The 23,973-nt window shown below is 40.9% G+C and overlaps 1 protein-coding gene across 15 annotated transcripts in view; it reads right to left on the bottom strand.

The window, feature by feature from the left end:
* Nucleotides 1-23,973, bottom strand: part of afdna (afadin, adherens junction formation factor a) — a 114,776-nt gene that overhangs the window by 28,857 nt on the left and 61,946 nt on the right. For all 15 annotated transcript variants that reach the window (XM_032585692.1, XM_032585691.1, XM_032585683.1 and 12 more), the window contains 5 exons: nt 21,715-21,980; nt 20,883-21,026; nt 20,610-20,808; nt 20,112-20,218; nt 11,472-11,552 (listed from right to left, as the gene is read on the bottom strand). In XM_032585692.1, the coding sequence (XP_032441583.1) occupies nt 11,472-11,552; nt 20,112-20,218; nt 20,610-20,808; nt 20,883-21,026; nt 21,715-21,980 (797 nt within the window). The remainder of the gene's footprint in view (nt 1-11,471; nt 11,553-20,111; nt 20,219-20,609; nt 20,809-20,882; nt 21,027-21,714; nt 21,981-23,973) is intronic.

Below are 23,973 nucleotides of genomic sequence, written 5' to 3'. Positions count from 1 at the left end.
ACAGAACTCCTCGTTCCTTCTGTTGCTCAAGAAGATTTTAAAGGCTGGATGTTTGGGCTCCAAATGCACAAAAAGTGCAGAACAATAAGAACCTAAAAGTTGCTGTATGACAGATAAGATTAAATGTAAACATCCAAAGAGATTTTATAATATTTGCTCAAACTGAAATAGTTTCTTTGCGAATCAAGCTGCACCGTCAGTGTCAATAACCAGAGACGTCTCAGTTTGATTCCCAGAAGGTTTACTGTGGAGGGATATTATTAGATGGTTTTTATCCGCTTCTCGACAAATTTATCCTTGGAATCTGCAACGGCGCAAACAGAAACTAGAAATATTCCAGAGAAATGCTTGAGGAGCATTTCTAACATTTCAGCTCCAATAAACGCAGGGTTTTTAGGATTTTATGAAGCAGAATGAGACGGTGGCCGACTACAGAAACATTTTGATTACTTGCAGCTTTTCCCGCTGCAGTTTGTGTGTAGGTTTGCTCCACTAAAATAAATGCAGTTCTGCCACAATCAGAACACGATTTAAGCACTTATCTGTTAAAAATGAAGCACTTAAACAAGAATAAATTATTGTTTAAATGTCGGGTAAGAAGAGCAGCCATAATGACTGCTGTCTGTGTTTTTCATGTTTTTGTCGTGAAAGGAGTGAACTTCCTGTAGGGGACTGTTTGAATACTGGAGCCTCTGTCTCAGACGGAGCCACAGCTTCATGCTTGGGGCCAAAACAGCTTCCAGAGACAATTCAGGGAATTCCCTCCGAATGTCAGAGAGGTTTCAGTAAGTTAAGGAAACACAGAGGAGATCCTCACAAATCAAGTCATGTTTACTTTATGTGGCAGCTATTATAAGGAGATTTAAACTCTTTGCATACAATGAAGTTCATTAGTGAGAAAAGACTAAAAGAAGTTGAGCAGGGATTAAATCTGCAGCTGTGGATGTTTCTCTATGAAGCGGAATCAGTGAAAATCTACATTTTTGCAAGATGGCAACAAAAGTGCTTTAAAAACTAAAACTTAAAGTCACAATTTCCACTTGGTCCTCATCAGGACCTTTGACCCAGTTCAGCTGGTGGGAAGCAGAAGTTATTTAGTTAAAATAAAATAACACTGCTAGACATTAGCTGCGTTTCCATCGACCATATAAATGAGCTGTTTGATATTTCAAAAATCTGCCTCTATAAGAAATAAATCAATTAATGGCATGATAAATTAAATAATTTAATGATAATTTAGAGTGTTTTCCCTTTTCTCCACCAAAAACTGGATGATAAAACTCTTCAGTGTGGTGCTTTAGACTATTTTGTTTACAGAGACATTATAATTCATTTTGTTTGTCATTTCTATTTTATTTATTTTGAATATTTAAAATGTTAAATGTTCATTAGAATTTAACGTTTATTGATCAGAATGTGTTCTTGCATTATTATCCCATTATCACCTGTTTATGGTCTTAAAATAACAATATCATTTATCGCAATAACTTCTGGGACAATTCATCATCCAGCAAAATTTGTTACCTTGACAGGCCTAGAAACGCAACAATTTAGAAAATACAAAACAAAACAAAAAGAAACATATTTTGACTAAAGGTTTTGGAGTATTTTTTATTTTTTGGTCGTACGAAAATTGGTAACGATTACACCAGGATATGTAACAAGATTTTATTTTAACAATATTATAGATGTGAAGTTTCTCAAAATGTGCTTCTTTATTCTTTAAATTTATTTCATTTAGTCAAAATAAAGATATTTATTGGTGTTTTAAGTTCTGTTACGCTGCTCTGGACAGTTGGTGGTTACCACGGTAACCAGAAATTGACAGCTCCTCCCCCTTTGTCTGTTGCCGTTGGTAACTGTGGGGCAGAAGCTTCTGGACTGATGTTGATTTATTCTTTTGTTAGAATAAATGCAGTGAACCTGAATGTGTCTGTCGTGAAGTCAACCTGCACTGCAAAAACACAAAATCCTACCAAGTAATTTAGTCTATTTTCTACTGCAAATGTCTTAGTACACTTCAAATAAGACAAAACTAACTTGCAAGTTATTTATCAGCAAGATATAGAAGCTTGTTTTGAGTCAATAATTCTTTAATATTTATGAAAAAGGGGCAGATAAATTTACTTATAACTAGACAATTTCCCCATGCTACAAGTGAAATAATCTGCCAGTTGAACTAGTATTTTTTATTTATAACAAGCTTCTATATCTTGCTGAAAAGTTACTTCTAAGTTAGTACTCTTGAATTAAGACAAAATTAAGATATTTGCACTAGAAACTAGACAAAATACTATTTGTTAAGATTGTGTGTTTTGCAGTGAACTGGACCTGAGACGAACATAGGAGGGTTACAGATATGTAACGGCTTAGCACCACAATACATTAAAGATCTGCTGTTGTTGTATCAACCTTCCAGACCTCTCAGGTTCTGGTTCTGGTTCTGCTCTGAATCCCCAGAACCAGAACCAAACGAGGAGAAGCAGCTTTCAGCATCTATGCACCACAAATTTGGAACAAACTTCCAGAAAACTGTAAAACAGCTGAAACACTGACTTCCTTCAAATCAAAACTAAAAACCCTCCTGTTTAGGATTGTATTTGAAATGTAATCAATTACAAATTTATTGATGGAACCTGACTTAATGTCGTGTTTTGATTGTTGATTCTATCTTGCATTGTGTTTCTGTGTTTGTAATGATGTAAAGCACTTTGAAATGCCTTGCTGCTGAAATGTGCTATACAAATAAAATTGGATTGATTGATGTGTGTGCAGCTCATATTTTACCCAGAATCAACTGATAATTCATGAAATTCAGTTTGAAATTAAATAAAAGCGTTTCAAACTCCAGTCCTCCAATGAATCCCTGCTCCATAAAACCGGAAACATTCATTTCTTTATTATGCGACGGCCATTAAAGAGACTCTGCAGATTTGACATGACAGATTTTCCTTGGACAGAAAACAGCGCGGAGATCAGACCCACGCAATCACGTCGGCCTGATTTACGGCGGACAGAAAGTGCTGCAAACGCACCACAATTACAGCTCGCAACGTTCCAGCCTGTGGACCTGCCATGAAACCGCTAATCCACAGCAGAGCGTTCAGAGGCTGGCGGGACGCCCACACAGGTATCAGAGCGTTTTAGTAGATTACAGCGCTGCTCTGCCTGGCTGACATGATGTAATACAACTTTACAGTTTCTAGGCTGAAATCCACCCTAAATAAAAGCTCAAATCTGATTAAAGAGGAAAACAGCTGAGATTTTTGCTTCCAGATTATCAATGGTTTAGTAAAAAAATATTATTAATGGCAGATAGATTACCATCTTTAGATTTATTTGGAGGAACAATTCAACAAAAAAAACTTTTAGAAAGCAAAACTTCAGTAAATATGGATAAGCTGCTTCTTAGCTTGTAGGAAACAGGATGCAGGTTGGGAACTTGACATCATCTGTGAAGCAGCCAATCCAGGAGCACCATTTGTTTTCCTTGGACCTGATTGGCTGAAACCCCTCAGGCTGTTGTGCAGATAATTGTGGGAAATTGGTGTAAAACCGGTGATTTGTTCTTTTTCTATGCAATTAAACATTTAAGTGAACATCCTCCAAGAGTGGTGACTAAATATTTCTTGCCAGCGGCCATAAAAATACATCACTAAGCTTTCATTATGATGAATATGGCCGCTGTGGTTTTACTATAAACAGCTGCAGCAACAACCAACGTTTCTGTTTAACTGACAGTTCCTGAGTCTTTTAAGGTTTCTGGGTTATTTATATGTATTATTAATAATAGGCTACAAGTTTCAGCTGTTTTAGAGAAATCTCACACTGAAAATAGAAAGATGCGGTGGAAAAACAGCTTCACCACGAGGCAGAAATATATTTAGGCAGTTCTGTTTTCAGTTCATATAAATGGCTGCAAAACAAACGCCAAGAAAACAGAAGCTGAGCTCCTGAAAACGGCAGACAAATATAAACACACATAATGGCAGCGGTTTGTTTTAGCCGCAGCTAGTTCCACCGCTATCAGCTCAGTCACGAGCCGTTAGCTCATTACAAAGCTGCTGAAGCGCATTTCTCGACTGATGCTGACGGGTTCAAGGGCAAAACATCAATAAGATCCAGCTGAGCTGTTTTTGTTCTGTTTGCTCAGGATCTACCGGATGAGCAACCTCATTTGAACTGATCTCCAAAAGGAGAAATGTCACTTATTTCAACCAAAACGGTTGAAATTGCAGTGATTACATGAATGCAGCTGGTTTAAATGTGCAAGATTTTCCTCAGTTTATTTATACATATATATATACAGTATAAAAAAAGTTTTGAAACAGCTTCATCTTTGCAAATATTTCCTTTCAACTTCATATGAATTCTGTAAAAACATATTTGCCCAATAATCTTAGACTATTTCTAGGCTTTAGCTATCTAAATAGCTGCAGTTTTCAACAAAGCAGAAAGTTTATTTAAAACAGCAACGAACAAAAGTTTTTACCAACAAATATAAAGAAAATATTGAATGCAAGCTTGGGGCTGGACAATAAATCAATAATATAAGTCACAATAGACACATGGTCAATATTAATAAATAATACATCTGGTAGAATACAGACTACTCAATATATACAATATTCACTGAACTCAGATCCAGAACCGCCCAGCATTCTGGGAGATGTACGAAAGACTTTTAGCTTGCTGAGTAAAGTTGGTGGAATCCACTAACTCGCCCGCTCTTTGGTTACCTAGCAACTCGCTCATTCTTTGGTTACCTAGCAACAACCTGTTGAGTAACTGGCGCAGCAGCAGTTTAGGTTTTCGCCTCATAACTGCTTAAAAATAAAAAATTAACTGTGAGGAGTGATAAGTGTGGAAATGACAGTATTTCAGATATTTAAAACGTAAAACTAATCGATATCCTATCGATCGACAGATTTGACATGCTCATATTTTCAGTTTATATCGTCTAACTCTAGGCAACGTCTTTCTCAGTAAAAAGTTTAAAATAAAAAAAATTTACAAAGAATTCAAGTAAATCTGTAAATTAAGTGTAAGAATATTGGACAAATTAATAAAAGATTGTAAAGGGAAAAAAAGGCACAGAAAGTAAAAAAAAATAATATTTAAAAAGCAATCAGGCTTTAACTAATCCTAACTGATGGAACCTTCACAATCTTTTTGTTACAGGACAGACAGATGTTTTTGTTTGGATGTATTTCTAAACAAACAACGCAAAAACCCAGAAGAATAGAAGAGTTTTCCAGTCCAGGAGGTTTCATAGAGAGCTCCAGAAACACCCGAATTTAGCAGGTAGTTTTTTTGTCATTGCACAAGACTCCACTGGTGAAGAAAAAGCACTTTTCAGCTTTCAGACTATTTGGACAAACCAATAAAGCTCTAAAGAAACAGAATCTGGTCAGATCAGAGCAAAATGTAACTCTTTAAAGTGCAGATGTTACTTTACAACCAGGTGTTTATGCTAACTCTCAGTTCCTAGCAAACATTATGAAATGGAAGCAAGAATAAAGAAATTCATGTTTTTGATAAGAATCTGAAAATGAAACTAGGGTGGATTTATAACAAACAATATCCCAAAAACACAAAAGAGGAAATTATTAGTTATTTTTCAGAGAATTAAAGTAAATAAAACTTCATTAATTTCCAAGTGGCAACAAAAAATGCAGAGAAAATCAGCAGTATATTAAAAACCCACCATAAAACCACAAAAAACAAGTTTAAAAAGAAAATTTTAAAAACTGGAAAGAAAAAAAAGAATTTAAAACCAAAACAATGGTCAGCCTGACTTCAGTCAAACTGCAGAGAACCACAAAGACGGTTTTGATGGAAGAATGAATGAAAATCATAAATGAGAAACGTGCGCAGCTACTTTTTCCACTCATAACTGTAGATATAACTGTTTTTTCACCAACTATTCTGGAACAAATATTTCTCATGTAGTTCTGCACTATTTTTCACAACTAATTTTATGGATTTATTTTCTTAAAGTGTGTGGATTACTTGGACTGTTACCAACTTCTGGTGAAATCTTTACAACATATTTACTGGAAAAAAACATGTTCAATATTTGTCATCTTCAAACAACATGATTTTTTTAAATCAATCTTTGCAAGAACTAATAAAATGTGAAGTGAATGTATCATTAGGAAAATATGCACTTCTTTTGTAATGTTACCTAAAAATTGCACTTTTGTCAAGTTAAAAAGGACGTTAAAGGTTAAATCTCGCCACAGAAGAGATTTGTTTCTGCAGATTTGCAATATTTACTCCAAAGACAGAATTAGACTTAATTTTCCTGAAAATATGATGCAATTTTTTCCACACAAACCTCTATACACACATTTCATTCTACCGCCACACACGCGCCGTGAACCCGTCCAACCTGCAGCTTTACAGGAAGGCAAAGTGTGTGTGTGCGTGGGTGTGTGTGTGTGTGTGTGGTACATCCTCTCATTGTTCCTGCCTTCACAGGGGAGAATGCTCTCATGTTTTTGTTTCACCTCAGGAACAAATGAGTTCAGTCAACAAACAAATCTGAGCAAAGCTTCACTTTGGAGAAACAAACAAAATCCGGTAAAATTCTTTCAAACAGGAGGGAAACTTTTCCACAACTTAAATGTCCCAAAGTGAATTTGCACAAGTTGTTTTCTTAAAGTGAACTCAAAATTGTTAGTTTCTGCTCTTAACATTGTTGCTTGTGGGTTTATCTTATTTAATCAACCAGACTTGTGAATAAAACGTTCTCTAAAGATATAAAGAACATCCTGCATGCTTCTTTATCTTAATAATGTGCAGAATGTTCCGCACATCAAAAGTTGACTGCTTAGTTATCTTTTTCATAACAAGAAACAATTTGTGATTTTCTTTGAGGTCTGATCTGCTCAGTCTGATGTTTTTAGTCTTGATTCAGTTTTATGGACTAAGAAAAACTTGTGCTGCAGGTGTTTCTCTTCCTTACAGATTTCTTCTAGTTTTGCTTTTTGTGTCCAACTAGTTTGTTCTGTTGTAAACATATATTTTAGTAATCGAGTAATCTATCGATTATTCTTACGATTAAATAAATAATAATAAATAAAATATTGGTAAATCTGGCACAACACCAGAGTTACTATCGGATATCGATATCAGTCCAATTTTTCATATTTGAGCTTCTCTAACAGTAACTTTTCTATAGTTTAGAAAACTAACCTGTAACAATAATATCTCACTTTCTAGGTTAACCTGAAGAAAAGTTATACAAAGATCTGAAATTATATTCAATTTAATAATAAAGAGGCAGGCTCACGAACACGTTTATAAACAATGTCTATGCTCCAGCTTTCAGTTTATTTATTCATCTTCAGTCAGTTTAATAGATGAATTCTCACCTTGCCCCACACCTGTCAAGCTTTGGGTTTGAGTTGGGGGCTTGGGGTTCGGGGAGCAGGCGAACGAGCAAACGTAAAATGGGGGGTGGAGGGGAGGAAATACACCAGGGCACAGCCGAACGCAAGTTTGGGGGGGAAAGACGACCGGTAGACCAGGGGACAAACGTAAGAACGGGGGGGAGCAATACGGGATATTTAAGACACCTTTGTTCGTCACACTCAGAAACTACCAGCCATGTACCGTCACGATGATTTCCGCCACCCGTTTGTTGAAACCGGGATGATATGAGATTTATTGTGCGGTTCGTCCGTAAAGCTACGCTTACACCGCAAGCATCAACTACTCAGCCGCCCGCCATGTTCAGCATGTCCCCTCACCTGTATAAGTACTCCTGCAACGCTGTTCGCGCCATTCACTCTGAACCAGCAGCTCCCGTAGGAGAAAGGCTGCCGTACTACAGGCATCGCGCCAATCATTTTAAGGATGCTTATTGGTCCCCCAAAAACAATGAAAACCCACCATTATCATCAATCAATAAAATCCCCCACGGGCCGAACTTGAAAATTGGATGTTATGCTGCTAACACTTAGCTTTCGTCAACAACTCAGAGGCGGAGGTCAGAGCTCTGCACAACGCAAATAATGTTCCGGCTGAAACACGGTGCACTAAATAATAAAACATAAATTAATGAAGCTTCGTGTCGGATAAATGTTTCTCGAGGAATTTTAATAATCGAGGTACTCGAGTCATTCGAGGAACCGTTTCAGCCCTGTGTCCAACAGAAACCTGATTTTTGCTTGAGTTAGTGAGGTGGCACTTAGGTAGAGTTAGCAATGAGACTTGTTGCGTGGTTAGCGTGGTTACTTTTTGCTGTAAGTAGGGTTGAGGCATGTTGCTAGGGTTACCTTGTTCATTTTTGCAAGTGTTGGCATCATGGCACCTGTTGTTGCAGCTTGCATTGTGGCTTTTTGCTTTTGAGCTGTGCTTTTTGTTTTTGCCTTTTGGATTTCTGTGACCCGTCTAGGCCACCATACAAAACATGACAAAGGCCCATCTCACAGTTTTTTAAAAATATTCTTTGGATCGACTAGAGAAAGTATTAGGGCCAAGAGAAACAGCTTTACCATCCATAATATAAACTGGGAGTTTTGATGCATTTAACAAATAAGAAATAAAGCTGCGAACACCAATCAGTGATAGTTCAACAATCTTAATTCAACCTCGAGGATATTTCCACAAACATCTTCCAATCTGCCTGTTGTGTACTTTTGTCTAACCATTAGCAGAACGGCCCTCAAAGCAAACAGTGAAACCAGGAGGTCATTGACTGGATGACAGCAGATCAAAATCTATGCTAAATGTCTGTTTGATGCAGATCAATCCAAAGCAACTGAAGATCTGCAGGACATCTTAAGCCAAATCCACACATTTAGGCTTTTATCATTGCTAAAAAGAGAAAGAACATAAAAAAACCTGTTAATTTTTACTTAAATAAGTGGTTACCTGGTCTCTCCTGCCCACCACTGAGAACCACATGTTGCTGCTTCCTGCTAAGCTTTCCCCAAACCAGTTCAGGCTGCCACGTCCAAACTGGTGGAGGGACAAGAACTGTGCACACCTGCTTTTATCCCAGTGAGCTTTTTCAACCTGCTAACATGAACAGACAAGTCCGGCGCCTCCCAATTACACCGGCTGGAGGTAATCCATTCAAAAGAGGAAAAAAATAAATCACTGTTTACAGACGGAGACGTGGGACAGCAACGGACTCCAAATTCCCAAAGTTGAGATAAAAAATAAAAAGTCACAGGATTTTACTGGAAGTCATGTTAAAAAGTTAGAAACTTTTCAACAAACACTAGGAGAGTTAATTATGAAAAAGTAATGCGGCAGTAATTCCCGTAAATGTGTCCAAAAATATGCGGTGGATTCCAGAAATGTTTCCGAGTGAAGCCCAACTCCTCCACATGTTCCTAAGTGCACAGTTTGTCAAACGGTGACTCAAGAGGTGAAGCGTCTGCTGGGACGGCTGCTGGTCAGACTGAGGTGGAGCGCTGCTGCAGCTCCACCAGACACACACACACACGCACACACATGGTTATATAATAGGCCAGAGCTCAGCCCAGTTTACCGTCAGCTCCAGCAGCTGCTTGATAAAATGCGCTCTACCTGCCTTTTCCCATCCCACATACTCGTTACTTTTCCTCCTCCTCAGACGTCCCAGAAAAAACAAACGCAGCGAGGCGAGGAGGTTTCCTCTGCGCGTCTTTCCTCCCCACACACAGACTCAACATGTGCGCTCAGCAGCACAGGAAAGCTCTCGACTTCAGCAGGAAACTCGCTCTTCTAAAACAGACAAAGAGTCTTAATGCTTCATGCTAACAGCTGACACTTCCTGCCTTATCTACCACAATCAGCTCCTCACTGATTACAGAAGCTAAAAAGCAATTTTTAATGAGAACATTCAAATTCAGTGGGCGAAGATAAAAATTTTGATAAACAATAATTTGTCCCAGTAAATTATTGTGATGAAATATTAATGTTTTGAAACCATTTTCAACTAACATGATTATGGCGCAGTAACGCAAGTTTGTCCTCTCAAAAATTAAACTTAAATTTTATACAGAACACTCCATCTATAACAATAAATAAAAAGGAAATAAAAACCACACAACTGAAACCATAAATAAAATGAATTATGATGAGCAACATTTGCTACATTTTCAGCTGCTGCGGTTCGCTTTCACACTCCACTGTCAAACAAACCAAACTAATTGAAAAAACACTTCCCCTCCTCGCCTGCGGAGGCGTTGCACCTAGAACTACTGAAGGAAAAAACCTCTGACACTGAGCTCAACTACCTTCTTTACAAAATGCAAAAGTGTCCAATTTTGCAGAATTCCTATTTTGTTGTTTGTAAAAAAGAAAGAAAAAAAACAAACATGAGCCATTTCTCCCACTATTCAAAGATGCATTCAACTAAACCAGAGTTCACTTCAAATGAACGAGACCGAGGTTTGTAGGCGGACCAGAGTTCGAGCACGCATTCACACTTCTGCAAATAAACTGGACTCTAAAAAAAACGTTTAAAACGAATTGAACGGGCCTGGTGGGAATGCATCCTTAGATTCAACATCAAATATTTACTTCAGATGAAAGTTGCCACTGATTTCACCCAGAAGACTCAATTTTAGCTCAGTTTTATAACAAAACAAATAAAAATCATCTTATATTCAAACCCACTCAAATACTGCGTTTTAAACTTTGAAATAAATTTCAAGATGACCTTAAAAATCTGCAGGTTGACCATAAAAATGCACACATTATCTTTTCCAGGCACATTTTCTAGCATAATGAACTATGTTATCTTCAGTTGTTATAAAAATTTTGTATATATGAAATAGGACTTAAAAGAAATTTTAGTTTGCCATTTAATGCTTTGAAATTGGGCCTCTGTCTCTTTAAAAACTCCACTTTCAGGAAGTCATCACAATCTGGCTCCTCTATTAATCATTTAACAAAGTTTTTACCAGCGTTTCACTAAGTAGCTCCTACAATGAGCTCAGCAGCTCCACCAGGTGTTTGCTAATACCTGCTGGCTGGTCTGAAGGAGTTGAGTAGGGGTGGAGCTGCACCTCAAAGGCAGGGCTAAGTCCAACCAGGTGTTTTTTGTACAACTGAATGGTTGCCATGGAGATTAAGGTATTTCTCAAACATGCATGAAAAAAGAAATCAAGGTAACCCTCCAGGTTTGTTTTTGATGAAGGAATAACATTACAACATGATGTTAAGCTAAAATAAAGTCGATTTTATACAACATTCCCCTTTAGTCCCACTTAGCAACTATTCAGCACAAAACATGAGGAACAACTGAAGCTGCACACTTCCTGTAGCCCTGCTCAGAGCTGACGCCAGGCTGGAGGTGAACAGAGCAGGTTTTTGTCCAGAAGCTTCTGTGCAGCGTCAGTGTTTGGTTTTCGCTCTGCTGTCAGACTCAACGGTGAGAGTAGAGCAGCTGGTTCTGTCTGCACCCATCCAGAACACTCCATGTGTTCACAGCCAGCAAAACAAACAAACACACGGTCAGGTCCTACCTTGGCGGCCACGATGCTGAGGCCCATGCCGTTGGTCTTCTTCAGGGTTACCGTGACAACCTCCGGCTCTTTCCTCATTGGCTGAAAGGAGAAAGAGACAGGAAGGACAAACTGTAAACGAGGAAGAAACCTGCGGAGTGGATCTGAAAGACCTGGAGAGGACGGAGCGAATGTCCGAACTGTGTGAAGAAACGCTGGAAACTGAGTCAGAAAAACAAGGAGGAAAAAGGGAGGGAAGGAATGAAGGAAAGATGGATGGATGGAGGGGAAGACCGCAGAGGGACCTGTGGTTTCTGGAATGGAGTCAAGAATGAAAACCACATCATGGCAACTCAGAGACACTTATGTACACACACTTATACACACAGCAGGGCTCGTTTAGGGAGGGCGGGGGCACAGGGTGGGGAGAGACAGAGATCTGAAGCGGTTCCCACGTCACGGTTTTTAACAAAAAAACAACAACAAAAAAAACACTAAACAACCGAGAGTCTGACTGTTTCAAACACAAACTGGTGGTTAAATCGTTAAACTACAAAACAAACATAAAGTTTTAACAATAGCTCTGTTTTCATTACGAATGCGTTCAAGACTTTGACGTTCCGCTAAAGTTGAAAAAACACAATTTCGCAATTCTGGTGTTTCCATTCAATAAGAAAAGTAATAAACAGGGTTCGTACTCATCTCTCACAGTAAATATCAAGCACTTTTCAAGCATTTTCAAGGTAGGTTTCCAAGCTTTTCCAGCACCACAGTTCAGATCTGGATTGAAATGAGTCGTCTTTGCTAACAGCAGGGTTCACATACTTTTTATTTTGGAGATAAAAAGACAACTAAAAACAAAAAAAAAATTAATTCACTATTACATTATTTATTACAGCAACAAAGTAAACTAAAATATAACAAAATTGTATGTTTTGAAATGTTTCTCTCATCTGCTTGGTCTGAGAACAAAACACTAATTTAACAACAAAAAAATCCCCCAATTTCAATAACTTTAACGTATAAAATAACATGTTATATTTTATACATTAAATAAAATTGTACTTTTATTTCATTTGCACAGATCAATAAGTCATTAATTAGGAATTATTTTGGTAATTCTAAATGAGCTCAAACAAGAAAAGTTTAGTCTGATTTAGCTTCAGACAGTAAGGGAAAAAAAATGCATCTCTTTATTCGGTGCATGAAAATATCTGGTTTTAACCTTGAAATTCAAACATTTTCAAGGATTTCAAGCACCTATAGGAACCCTAAAGGAGGCCATGTTTTTTAAATAAGTATAACAAGCTTACTTACATGTGATTATCAACAAAGTCTTTCCCACCTTGCTCATGGAAACGCAGCTGATTATAAGGTTTGTATTTTTAAAAATAAACCAATATTTAGCCTCAAAACAGTCAACATCACTATTACTCTGTAAAAATCTGAATATTAAGATAATTACAGGCCATGCTGGTTAACCACACAGCCACTGAAATGAACTGAAACCTGCTAGACAGACACTTTAGACCTTAACTTCACCACTTTGGGTTTATTTTTTTACCCACTATATGTGTTCAGCTCCATCCTGCCGCCTGCCTGAACTCACCGTTAACCAGAGACGCCTGGATTATGTCGAGACTACAGCCATGAAAAAGTGGAGCAGGGATAAACAGACCAATTACACAGGAAGTGGCAGAGTGTGTGCAGTCTGTCATTTACTGCTGCACGCTCGCTAACTGACTCCTTAGCTGCCGTTGGTGTTGATTAAACCGAGAGCGAGTCTCTGAAGTGAACGGCGCCGTTGGACTGGAGGACCACACAGACGAACCTCTGGGCCCGAGCCGCTAAAAATAGACCGACTGTCAAGATGTCAGAGGCTTCACTTCTGTTCAGGAATTTTACCTTTTTAGACCAGAGAGTCTCGTTTAAAAGCAAGAAATGTTTCCTGATCCATTAAATCTGAGGAAAATTCATCTAATTTACCTTCCACCTTACAGTTCTGCAACATTGTACTCTATTTCTCTCTCTGTCCATCTCTCCCTCTTCCTCTCACGTCTATTTAATTTTGTTTTCACCAAAATAAATTATATTTCAGTTTGCATTGTGATCTGACATAATGCTTAATTCAAGGCTAATGAATGTTTTTGCAAAGCAAAAAGTATTTATAATAAAATACATTATTCTGCTGTCTTAAAATTGTTTTAACGTCTTTCTGCTACTTTTTCATTGACATTTTTAGATAAAAAGACAAAGAAAAACCAAACATTTTTTCTTTCCTGCAGCTAAAAAACAAACAGAAACATAAATTACTTTTTTTAAATTTATGATAAAAAGAAAACATTGAAATCTCTACAACTATCAACTATTAAATAGAGAATGCTTAATTTAGTTTGAAATTACGAAGAAAAGATTAAAGATAGAAGAAATATCAGTCACAGCGTAAATATTTCAGTGCAACTGAACAGTTCAATGGAACTCTGAGCTTGTTTCCCTGAGTCAGTTTTATTTTTAAGTTTTATCTAAAAGCAACTTTAAACATAATTAAAGCTGCAAGCAGCCTCGGGCGGCCCTCGCAGCAAGCGCCGCTCCGGCCTATTGGCCACCGCGGGGGTTCCAGCCACCGCAGAAGCTCTCGCACGATTTCCAGAGCCGCAGCCCGCTCCCCACCGCAGAAGCTCCGCCGCAGTTTCCAGCACCGCCGCCCGCCAGCCGCCGCAGAAGCTGTCGCGCATTTTCCCCGCCCGTCCACCGGGCGATACGCGTGAATGCGTTCGGCGGCGCTGCCCGACGACTGTCGAAAAATCTGGCGCAGATCGGTCGATGCGTCGAGGAGACACAGCCGATGTATTAACTTAGGGGGCGCAGTGGAGCCAAATTACATTTCAAACTCGTTGGGCTCTTTAGAGGTGAACAAAGGTCATACATATCCAGTTTGGCGCCAATCGGATGATCTATGTGTGAATTAGAGCCAAACGTATGAATATGGCGAGGGACTGATATTCGCCATTTGGCCACGCCCACACGGTTCAGCCAGAAGCGAGCATTGACAGAGCTCATCATCCGAATTACCTTGATTAGGTCAAGAGAGCCATAAACGGAGCTTTCCAAGGAAAAAAAAGACACTTCCTGTTCTGAGGGGGCGGGGCTTAGATGACGTCATAATATGATGACACAGGGTCGTCAGGGATCCCACCAGGGTCACTCGTGCAAAGTTTGGTGCAGAAGCTATCGACCGTTCACAGTAAAATACAAGACTTCCTGTTGTCAGGGGGCGTGGCCTACGTGATGTCATCATTTAACCATTGGATATTATTGGACACAAGATAATGATCAATAAATGAAGGTTTGGTGTCTCTGTCAGTTTTTGTGTTAGAATTACAAATTATTTAATTTTTTCCTCTTTAATTCAACATTGAACTGTCATTCCGTAGGGCAATGCTGCCCTCTGGTGTCGAATTACTGAAATAATGAAACTATTTCAGTGGGCAGCAGAGGGCAGCATTGCCCTACAAACAACGAACATGGACTGTTTATTATGTAATTACACAGAAGATCTCTCTAATTCATTCTGAGGGGGCGGGGCTTAGATGACGTCATAATATGATGACATAGCATTGTCAGGCATCACACCAGGATGAGTCAGGCCAAGTTTGGTGCAGCTCGGTCGAAACATGTGGAATCTAGAAGCAAACGTATGGCATCGGCGTTACAGGTCACTTCGCCACGCCGCCACACCCAGCTGCTTCATCGCAGCTGGTCAAGGCTTGGATCCACAACACACCAACATGTCTTCTGTCTCTGGACACAGTTTCATGTTGATTAGGTCAAAGGGATAAGATAGCGACCGTTCACAGTAAAACATGACACTTCCTGTTCTCAGGGGGCGTGGCCTAAGCGATGTCATAATTTCACCACAGGGTATTTTAGGACACCTATTGATGATCAATAACAGAAAGTTTGGTCCCTCTATGTGTTTTTATATAGGAAATATAAGAGTTTCGTGTTTCATGGCGAGTAGGTGAACTTTGACCCCTGGTAACCTCCCTTCAGCAAGCTCATACAGTCACCAATTTGATAACTTTAAATCAGACATGCCTTATGATCAGACTGACCGAGTTTGAAGCCGATCAATCGAAAACCCTAGGAGGAGTTCGATCAAATGCAAAGGCTGTAAACGTCAAAATCGAGGTCAAATGAACTTCAATCTAAAATGGCCGACTTCCTGTTGGGTTTAGAGCATGGCTCTAAGAGACTTTTTTGTACGTCCCGACAAGATACACATGTGTACCAAGTTTCGTAATTCTAGGTTTAAGCATGGCTTGGGGCTGTTCATTTAAAATACTCTAGGGGTCGCTATAGAAAAATTAGGCCACGCCCACCAAATATCGCTATGGATTCCTGTTCGGGGATGGATAAGGATCCATCCTAGTGAGTTTGGAGCAGCTCACCCCGAAACTGTGGAATTCAGAGCCAAACGAAATTCGATGGCGTTCGCAACGCCGCCACGCCCACCTGCTTCATCGCAGCCGGTCGGGGTTGGAATCCACAACACACCAACATGTCTTCTGTCTCTGGACACAGTTTCATGTTGATTAGGTCAAAGGGCTAAGATAGCGACCGTTCACAGTAAAACATTACACTTCCTGCTCTCAGGGGGCGTGGCCTACATAAAAAAAAAATTTCACTGCAGGGTATTTTAGGACACCTGATGTCGATCAATCACTGAAAGTTTGGTCCCTCTATGTGTTTTTGTATAGGAAATATAAGAGGTTTTTGTTTCATGGCGTGTAGGTGAACTTTGACCCCTGCTAACCCCCCTTCAACATGCTCCAAAACTCACCAATTTGATAACTTTAAATCAGACATGCCTTATGATCAGACTGACCGAGTTTGAAGCCGATCAATCGAAATCCCTAGGAGGAGTTCGATCAAATACGAAGGCTGTAAACGTCAAAATCGAGGTCCAAAATGGACCTTCAATACAAAATGGCCGACTTCCTGCGATACTTGCACTATGACATTACTTGTAAATTCTGAGCGTCTTAGTGAGCTCTACAACTGTACCGAATTTCAAGTCTCTACGATGAAGTAAGTGAATAGCAATGGGTCTTTTGAAAATTGCTAGTTGCCGCCGTTGAGCAATTTTTTTTGCGATTTTTGCGGCGACCTTAAAATTCAAAATTTTTAAACCGCCTAGTCGCTTCCGCCAAGTTTGGTGAGTTTTTGAATATGATAAAGCCCCCAAATGGGCCCACGAAATGGGTGGAAGAATAATAATTAAAGCTGCAAGCAGCCTCGGGCGGCCCTCGCAGCAAGCGCCGCTCCGGCCTATTGGCCACCGCGGGGGTTCCGGCCACCGCAGAAGCTCTCGCACGTTTTCCAGAGCCGCAGCCCGCTCCCCATCGCAGAAGCTCCGCCGCAGTTTCCAGCACCGCCGCCCGCCAGCCGCCGCAGAAGCTGTCGCGCATTTTCCCCGCCCGTCCACCGGGCGACAGGCGTGAATGCGTTCGGCGGCGCTCCCCGACGACTGTCAAAAAATCTGGCGCAGATCGGTCGATGCGTCGAGGAGATACGGCCGATGTATCAACTTAGGGGGCGCAGTGGAGTCAAATTACATCTCGAACCCGTCGGGCTCTTTAGAGGTGAACAAAGGTCATACATATCCAGTTTGGCGCCAATCGGATGATCCATGTGTGAATTAGAGCCAAACGTATGCATATGGCGAGGGACTGATATTCGCCATTTGGCCACGCCCACACGGTTCAGCCAGCAGCGAGCATTGACAGAGCTTATCATCCGAATCATCTTGATTAGGTCAAGAGAGCCATAAACAGAGCTTTCCAAGGAAAAAAACGGCACTTCCGGTTCCGAGGGGGCGGGGCTTAGATGACGTCATAATGTGATGACGTAGGATCGACGGGCAAGCCTCCAGGATCACTCAGGCCAAGTTTGATGCAGCTCGGTCAAAATATGTGGAATGGAGAGGCAAACGTATACGAACGGCGTTGCCGCCATTGAAAACTCTTGGCACTTTAAAGCAAGCGAGACCAACTTCCTATCTGTCATCCAACACAGAATCACCTTGATTAGGTCAAGAGAGCCATAGATGAAAGTTTCCAAGGAAAAAAATAGCACTTCCTGTTCTGAGGGGGCGGGGCTTAGATGACGTCATAATCTGATGACATAGAATTTTCAGGTATCACACCAGCACCACTCAAGCCAAGTTTGGTGCAGCTCGGTCGAAACATGTGGAATCTAGAAGCAAACGTATGGCATCGGCGTTACAGGTCACTTCGCCACGCCGCCGCACCCAGCTGCTTCATCGCAGCTGGTCAGGGCTTGGATCCACAACACACCAACATGTCTTCTGTCTCTGGACACAGTTTAATATTGATTAGGTCAAAGGGCTAAGATAGCGACCGTTCACAGTAAAACATGACACTTCCTGTTCTCAGGGGGCGTGGCCTACGTGATGTCATCATTTGACCATATGGTATTGTAGGCCACCTGATGACGATCAATCACTGAAAGTTTGGAGTCTCTGTGAGTTTTTGTGTTAGAAATACCAATTTTTCATTTTTTCCTGTGTATTACAAAATCGAAGAATTTCATCTGCAGGGCAATGCTGCCCTCTGGTGTCGAATTACTGAAATAATGAAACTATTTCAGTGGCCAGCAGAGGGCAGCATTGCCCTACAAACGACGAACATGTACTGTTTATTATGTAATTACACAGAAGATCTCTCTAATTCATTCTGAGGGGGCGGGGCTTAGATGACGTCATAATATGATGACATAGCATTGTCAGGCATCACAACAGCATCACTGAGGCCAAGTTTGGTGCAGCTCGGTCGAAACATGTGGAATCTAGAAGCAAACGTATGGCATCGGCGTTACAGGTCACTTCGCCACGCCGCCACACCCAGCTGCTTCATCGCAGCCGGTCAGGGCTTGAATCCACAACACACCAACATGTCTTCTGTCTCTGGACACAGTTTCATATTGATGAGGTCAAAGGGCTAAGATAGCGACCGTTCACAGTAAAACATGACACTTCCTGTTCTCAGGGGGCGTGGCCTAAGTGATGTCATCATTTGACCATAGGGTATTGTAGGGCACCCGATGACGATCAATCACTGAAAGTTTGATCCCTCTATGTGTTTTTGTATAGGAAATATAAGAGTTTCGTGTTTCATGGCGAGTAGGTGAACTTTGACCCCTGGTAACCCCCTTTCAGCAAGCTCATACAGTCACCAATTTGATAACTTTAAATCAGACATGCCTTATGATCAGACTGACCGAGTTTGAAGCCGATCAATCGAAATCCCTAGGAGGAGTTCGATCAAATGCAAAGGCTGTAAACGTCAAACTCGAGGTCCAAAATGGACCTTCAATACAAAATGGCCGACTTCCTGTTGGGTTTCGACCATGGCTCTAATAGACTTTTTTGTACGTCCTGACAAGATACACATATGTACCAAGTTTCGTAATTCTAGGATAAAGCATGGCTTGGGGCTGTTCATTTAAAATACTCTAGGGGTCGCTATAGAGAAATTAGGCCACGCCCACCAAATTTTGTTATGAATTCCTGTCGGTGGGTGGATAAGGATCCATCCTAGTGAGTTTGGAGCAGCTGGGCCCGAAATTGTGGAATTCAGAGCCAAACGAAATTCGACGGCGTTCGCAACGCCGCCACGCCCACCTGCTTCATCGCAGCCGGTCGGGGTTGGAATCCACAACACACCAACATGTCTTCTGTCTCTGGACACAGTTTCATGTTGATTAGGTCAAAGGGCTAAGATAGCGACCGTTCACAGTAAAACATGACACTTCCTGTTCTCAGGGGGCGTGGCCTAAGTGATGTCATCATTTGACCATAGGGTATTGTAGGGCACCCGATGACGATCAATCACTGAAAGTTTGGTCCCTCTATGTGTTTTTATATAGGAAATATAAGAGTTTCGTGTTTCATGGCGAGTAGGTGAACTTTGACCCCTGCTAACCCCCCTTCAACATGCTCCAAAACTCACCAATTTGATAACTTTAAATCAAACATGCCTTATGATCAGACTGACCGAGTTTGAAGTCGATCAATCGAAATCCCTAGGAGGAGTTCGATCAAATACGAAGGCTGTAAACGTCAAAATCGAGGAAAAAAATGGACGTTCAAGACAAAATGGCTGACTTCCTGTGATAGTTGGCTAATAACATTAAATGTAAGTTCTGAGTCTTTTGGTGAGCTCTACAAGTGTGCCAAATTTCATGTCTCTACGATGAAGTACGTTCATACCATTGTGTTAACAGAAAATTGCTAGTTGCCGCCGTTGAGCAATTTTTTTTGCGATTTTTGCAACAACCTTAAAATTCAAAATTTTTAATTTTTCTAGTTGCGACTGCCAAGTTTGGTGAGTTTTTGAATATGATAAAGCCCCCAAAAAGGCACACGAAGAGGTGGGAAGAATAATAATAATAAACAGTACAGATACAATAGGCCTTCGCAGCGCTTTGCTGCTCGGGCCTAATAAAACAGTACAGATACAATAGGCCTTCGCAGCGCTTTGCTGCTCGGGCCTAAATATCGTGCTGGGAGGGATGAGAATAGTAAATAAATCCATAAATATACCAGCTACATAAGTAAAACTAAAATCTGTGTGATACCATTTCAGTGTTGTCGGCAGCAGAAAAGTGGTTGTCGTTGTCGGCTCCTTCAAAGTGGATGGTCCAGGTGCCAGGAGAGCGAGGATGAGGAGTTAGTCTGCAGAAACCTGGAAAACAGAAAGAGAGACACAGAGCATGATCAGAGAGAGAGAGATAGCATCTTTAGAAAGAAAGCGATCGAGATCAACAGGAATACAGACAGAGCAAGTGAGAGATAGACAGAGGTAAATCCCTCTCTATAGAGATAGATGGAGAGAGAGAGACAGATGGGCATAAAGATCAACAGAAATAGAAACACACATTGTGCAAGAGACAGATTGAGACAGGTAGAGAAACAGAGAAATAGAAATAGATAGAGAGAAGAAGAAAGAGATAGTTGGAGAGCGAGACAGAGATAGAGATAAATAGACTAAGAGAGAACGATAGAGATGGATAGAGAGAGAGACAGGTAGTGAGAGATAGAGACAGCGGTAGAGAAAGTAGTAGAGACAGGTGTACCCCTCTGCAGCAGCGGCTCCAGGAAGTCCTGCAGCCCGTTGGGAAGATGCCGCACCACGTCGCAGGAGTAGCCGTCCTCCGGCAGCAGGAAGGGCAGCTGCAGGTCCGGGTCTTCTTCCAGCTGCACCTCTCGGCCGTCGCTCCTCGCCAGCTCGTCCGCCGTGTTCTCCGCTACCGCCACCACGTGGTCTATCAGGTCCTGGACACAAGGCACAGAAGGGACTCCCAGAACCAGTTCCAGTTGGAGGCGGCGCCGGTCGGCAGAGGGCTTACGGGCGGGATGTAGGGCTCGTCCTGGGCGCAGCGGTAGTTGGTCATGAGGGCGTGGAGCTGGAGCGAGTTCAGCTTGAAGCAGGTGTTGTGGATGTTCTGGACGTCCTGCGTGGAGTATTTGTCCATGGTCAGCAGGGTGGTGGCCTGGAAGGACAAAAAAGCAAAACGCATCACAATCTGAAGAAGATTTACATTCAGAATGGAGTTTACATCGTCAATCTGCCTCAAAATATTTTCTACAGTTAAATCTGCATCCAGTTTTTCATTCATTTTTAAATGAATTGAATTTGGATTCATCCATAATTTCATGTAGGAAATTTACAGGTTCAGCATTTTTAGATACTTTTACCTTGTTTTTAATATCAGAGTTGATCAAAAATATTTTTTAAAGTGGTCAGGATAGATGGATGAGAGAGAAAGAGAGACGGAGGGGAGAGAGAGGCATGGATGGATGAACGAACTGATGGAAAGATGGTTGAATGAATAGAAAGATGGATGAATAGATGGATAAACAGTAAAGTGCTTTGGAGTCCTCTGGACTTCAGCCCATTTAAAATAGTACATTATTTTTAAACTATTTTTTTTTACAAACTCATGAAAATCATTCAAATAAATTCAGACTTTTCCAACTGATCAGAAACCTGATAAACTTCCTCTTTTCTCCTCCCAGCATGCATCTCTAACTGCGCCATTAAAACTCTCTTGGACTTTTACTGATGCTAATCAACATTTGCTTCACATATAACCATTAAAAAGCAGGAAACTCTTGAACAAACAAGTATTTATTTATGATTTTTTAAAATAAATAAAGCTGATTTTTGACAGATTTTACCTGGACAATGCGGCTGAGGTGGCAGTCGGCAGCCAGCTCCAGGCCCTGCTTCTCGGCCCAGGACTCGATGTGGCTCAGCTGCTGCCGCAGGATGGCGCCCCAGTAGTGGCAGCACAGTCCTGAGTCGGCGTCCGTCACCAGTTTGTTGAACAGCCACATGTTGATGAAGTGGAAAAGCTGCGAGAAGAGCTGGATGGTGAGAGCGGCGTTGACCCGGCAGCGGCGCAGCAGCGACATGGCGCCCGTCAGCGTCTGCAGGACGTCCTCTGGGGACACAGACACGAGACCTGGATGAAACTCTGCAGACGCCACGTCCAGAACCACTGAGAGCTCAGATTACAAGACGTTCAATCGGAAATCTATCAGTCCAATTATGTTTTTGTTGGAGAGAAATGTACGGCGTCACATTCCTGCCAAGAATCGTATTATCCAAGCGCGGATAGATTTGATCTTTGGCGATTCCATTTATTAGAGGGGTCATGAACGCAGCAGGTGTGGGGTAAAACACGCTCCCTCCACCCATCTGTACGCTCTCGCCAAAAAATATGAACTCGCTCTTTTATTAGTGGCAGTAATGGTCAGCAGGGGGGGGTAACTTCTAATTGGCCAGATTTTCAGCTTAAACCCGATGACAGAAAACCTAGAAGAGCAGAAAAAAACCCATAGAAGACAAAGAAGAAAGAGGGCAAAAAGATGAAGAAGATAGAGGTCAAAGAGGATGATGAGAACAGCAAATATGAAGACAAAGAAAAAACAGAAGACAAGTAAGACGACAAAAGAAAAAATATGTAGAAGAGGATGAAGAAGAGGACAAAGAAGGAGAGGGAGAAGACAAAAAAGAAGTAGAAGAGGACGAAAAAGAGGACTGCAAAGAAGACAAAGAAAATGAAGAGGAGAAAGAAGTACAAGAGGACAGATAAGATGTAGACGACATAAAGCAGACAAGAAGAGGACAGAGAAGAATAAGGAGCAGAGGTCGCGTTAACGGAATATTTTCTGTATTTGACCGGTTATTTTTTTAAACGACAGGAAAATTTGAAGCCCGTCGGTCATTTGACAGGTTATAATTCACACCCTTAATTGGTGCATGGGCAGACATTACAGCCTTTATGCAAAGTGTTTATCACAGAGGCAACTAAAATCAATTAATAAAAAAAATTCTTTCTGAACCGAAGTCTTTCTGCCAGAAGCTGACAGCAGGTTGAAGAGTTATGGTCCGGACGCTTTGGAGCGTCTGGTTCAGAGGTACAGTCCAAATCTTTGGTTAAAATGGCACGTTTAATTCCAGTCTCCAGTACATCCAGAACAGAGAAAAATAAAGAGTTTTCAATGTTATGTTAATCCATTTATAGTCTAAACAGAGGAGTCGACAGTTTATCTTGAGGAAATAAATAAAGATGCAGAAGTTAATTAGACTGTAACACACGCAGTGCGCTGCAAACTCAATGTGGACTCGGCTCCGCCGCTACGAAGAATTAAACTTAAAACTGCGGTTTTTACAAATGGAGCTGGAAGACGTTACCCTCCTGCGCCCAGAAGGAGAGCAGCGTTCTGGAACAACGCGGCAGACGTAACATCTGTCCGTTTTGGGGAAGCAAAAACACGCAAAAAAAAAAAAAAAATCCTCGTAAAAGCGCAACGTCCAGACAGCGCACAGGGTAAAAAACTCACAGAGTTCAATTGATCGGTTTGGATCAGACAGATCCAACTGACTGATGAACCAGCGCAGATTTCTCTGCAGCTGCAAACCAGGAGGAATTTGTGAGGCTGTGCGTTCAGACCCCAGCAGGTGAAGTGCTTGTAGTTTAAGTGGAGTCGTTTAATTTAATTTATTATAAGTTACTGGGGCCACAGTCAGTGATTTTTGTCACTACGGAGAAAATGTTAGATGCGTTTATCTGCTTTATGTGTGATAGGATCTGGATTTGCGATTCAACTAAGTGAATATTAACTAAACTGCATAAAAAAGCGGCAAAATAGTTGATGTTAATATGATTATAATTTGACAGGTAAAAATAGAAGGTGACCGATTTTTTTAATGCTGTCGGTCAAAATGACCGAGTCTTTTGATGCAAAGCGATGAACGGTTCAAAAAGAGGAAATCACTGGCTGCATCTGCTGTAGCATTTTAAAAAGCTACGGTAATAGCCCTTTTTTTGACAGAAACCCATTTTTGATTTTTGTGTAAATTTTTCATTATTTTCAATCTCAATGCGTCAGCTGAAATTGAGTCACACGTTGTTTGTGGTGCCAAAAACG

Source organism: Xiphophorus hellerii, chromosome 15, assembly GCF_003331165.1.
Source record: "Xiphophorus hellerii strain 12219 chromosome 15, Xiphophorus_hellerii-4.1, whole genome shotgun sequence".
NCBI lineage: Eukaryota > Metazoa > Chordata > Actinopteri > Cyprinodontiformes > Poeciliidae > Xiphophorus > Xiphophorus hellerii.
This window is presented reverse-complemented; position numbering and strand designations above follow the sequence as displayed.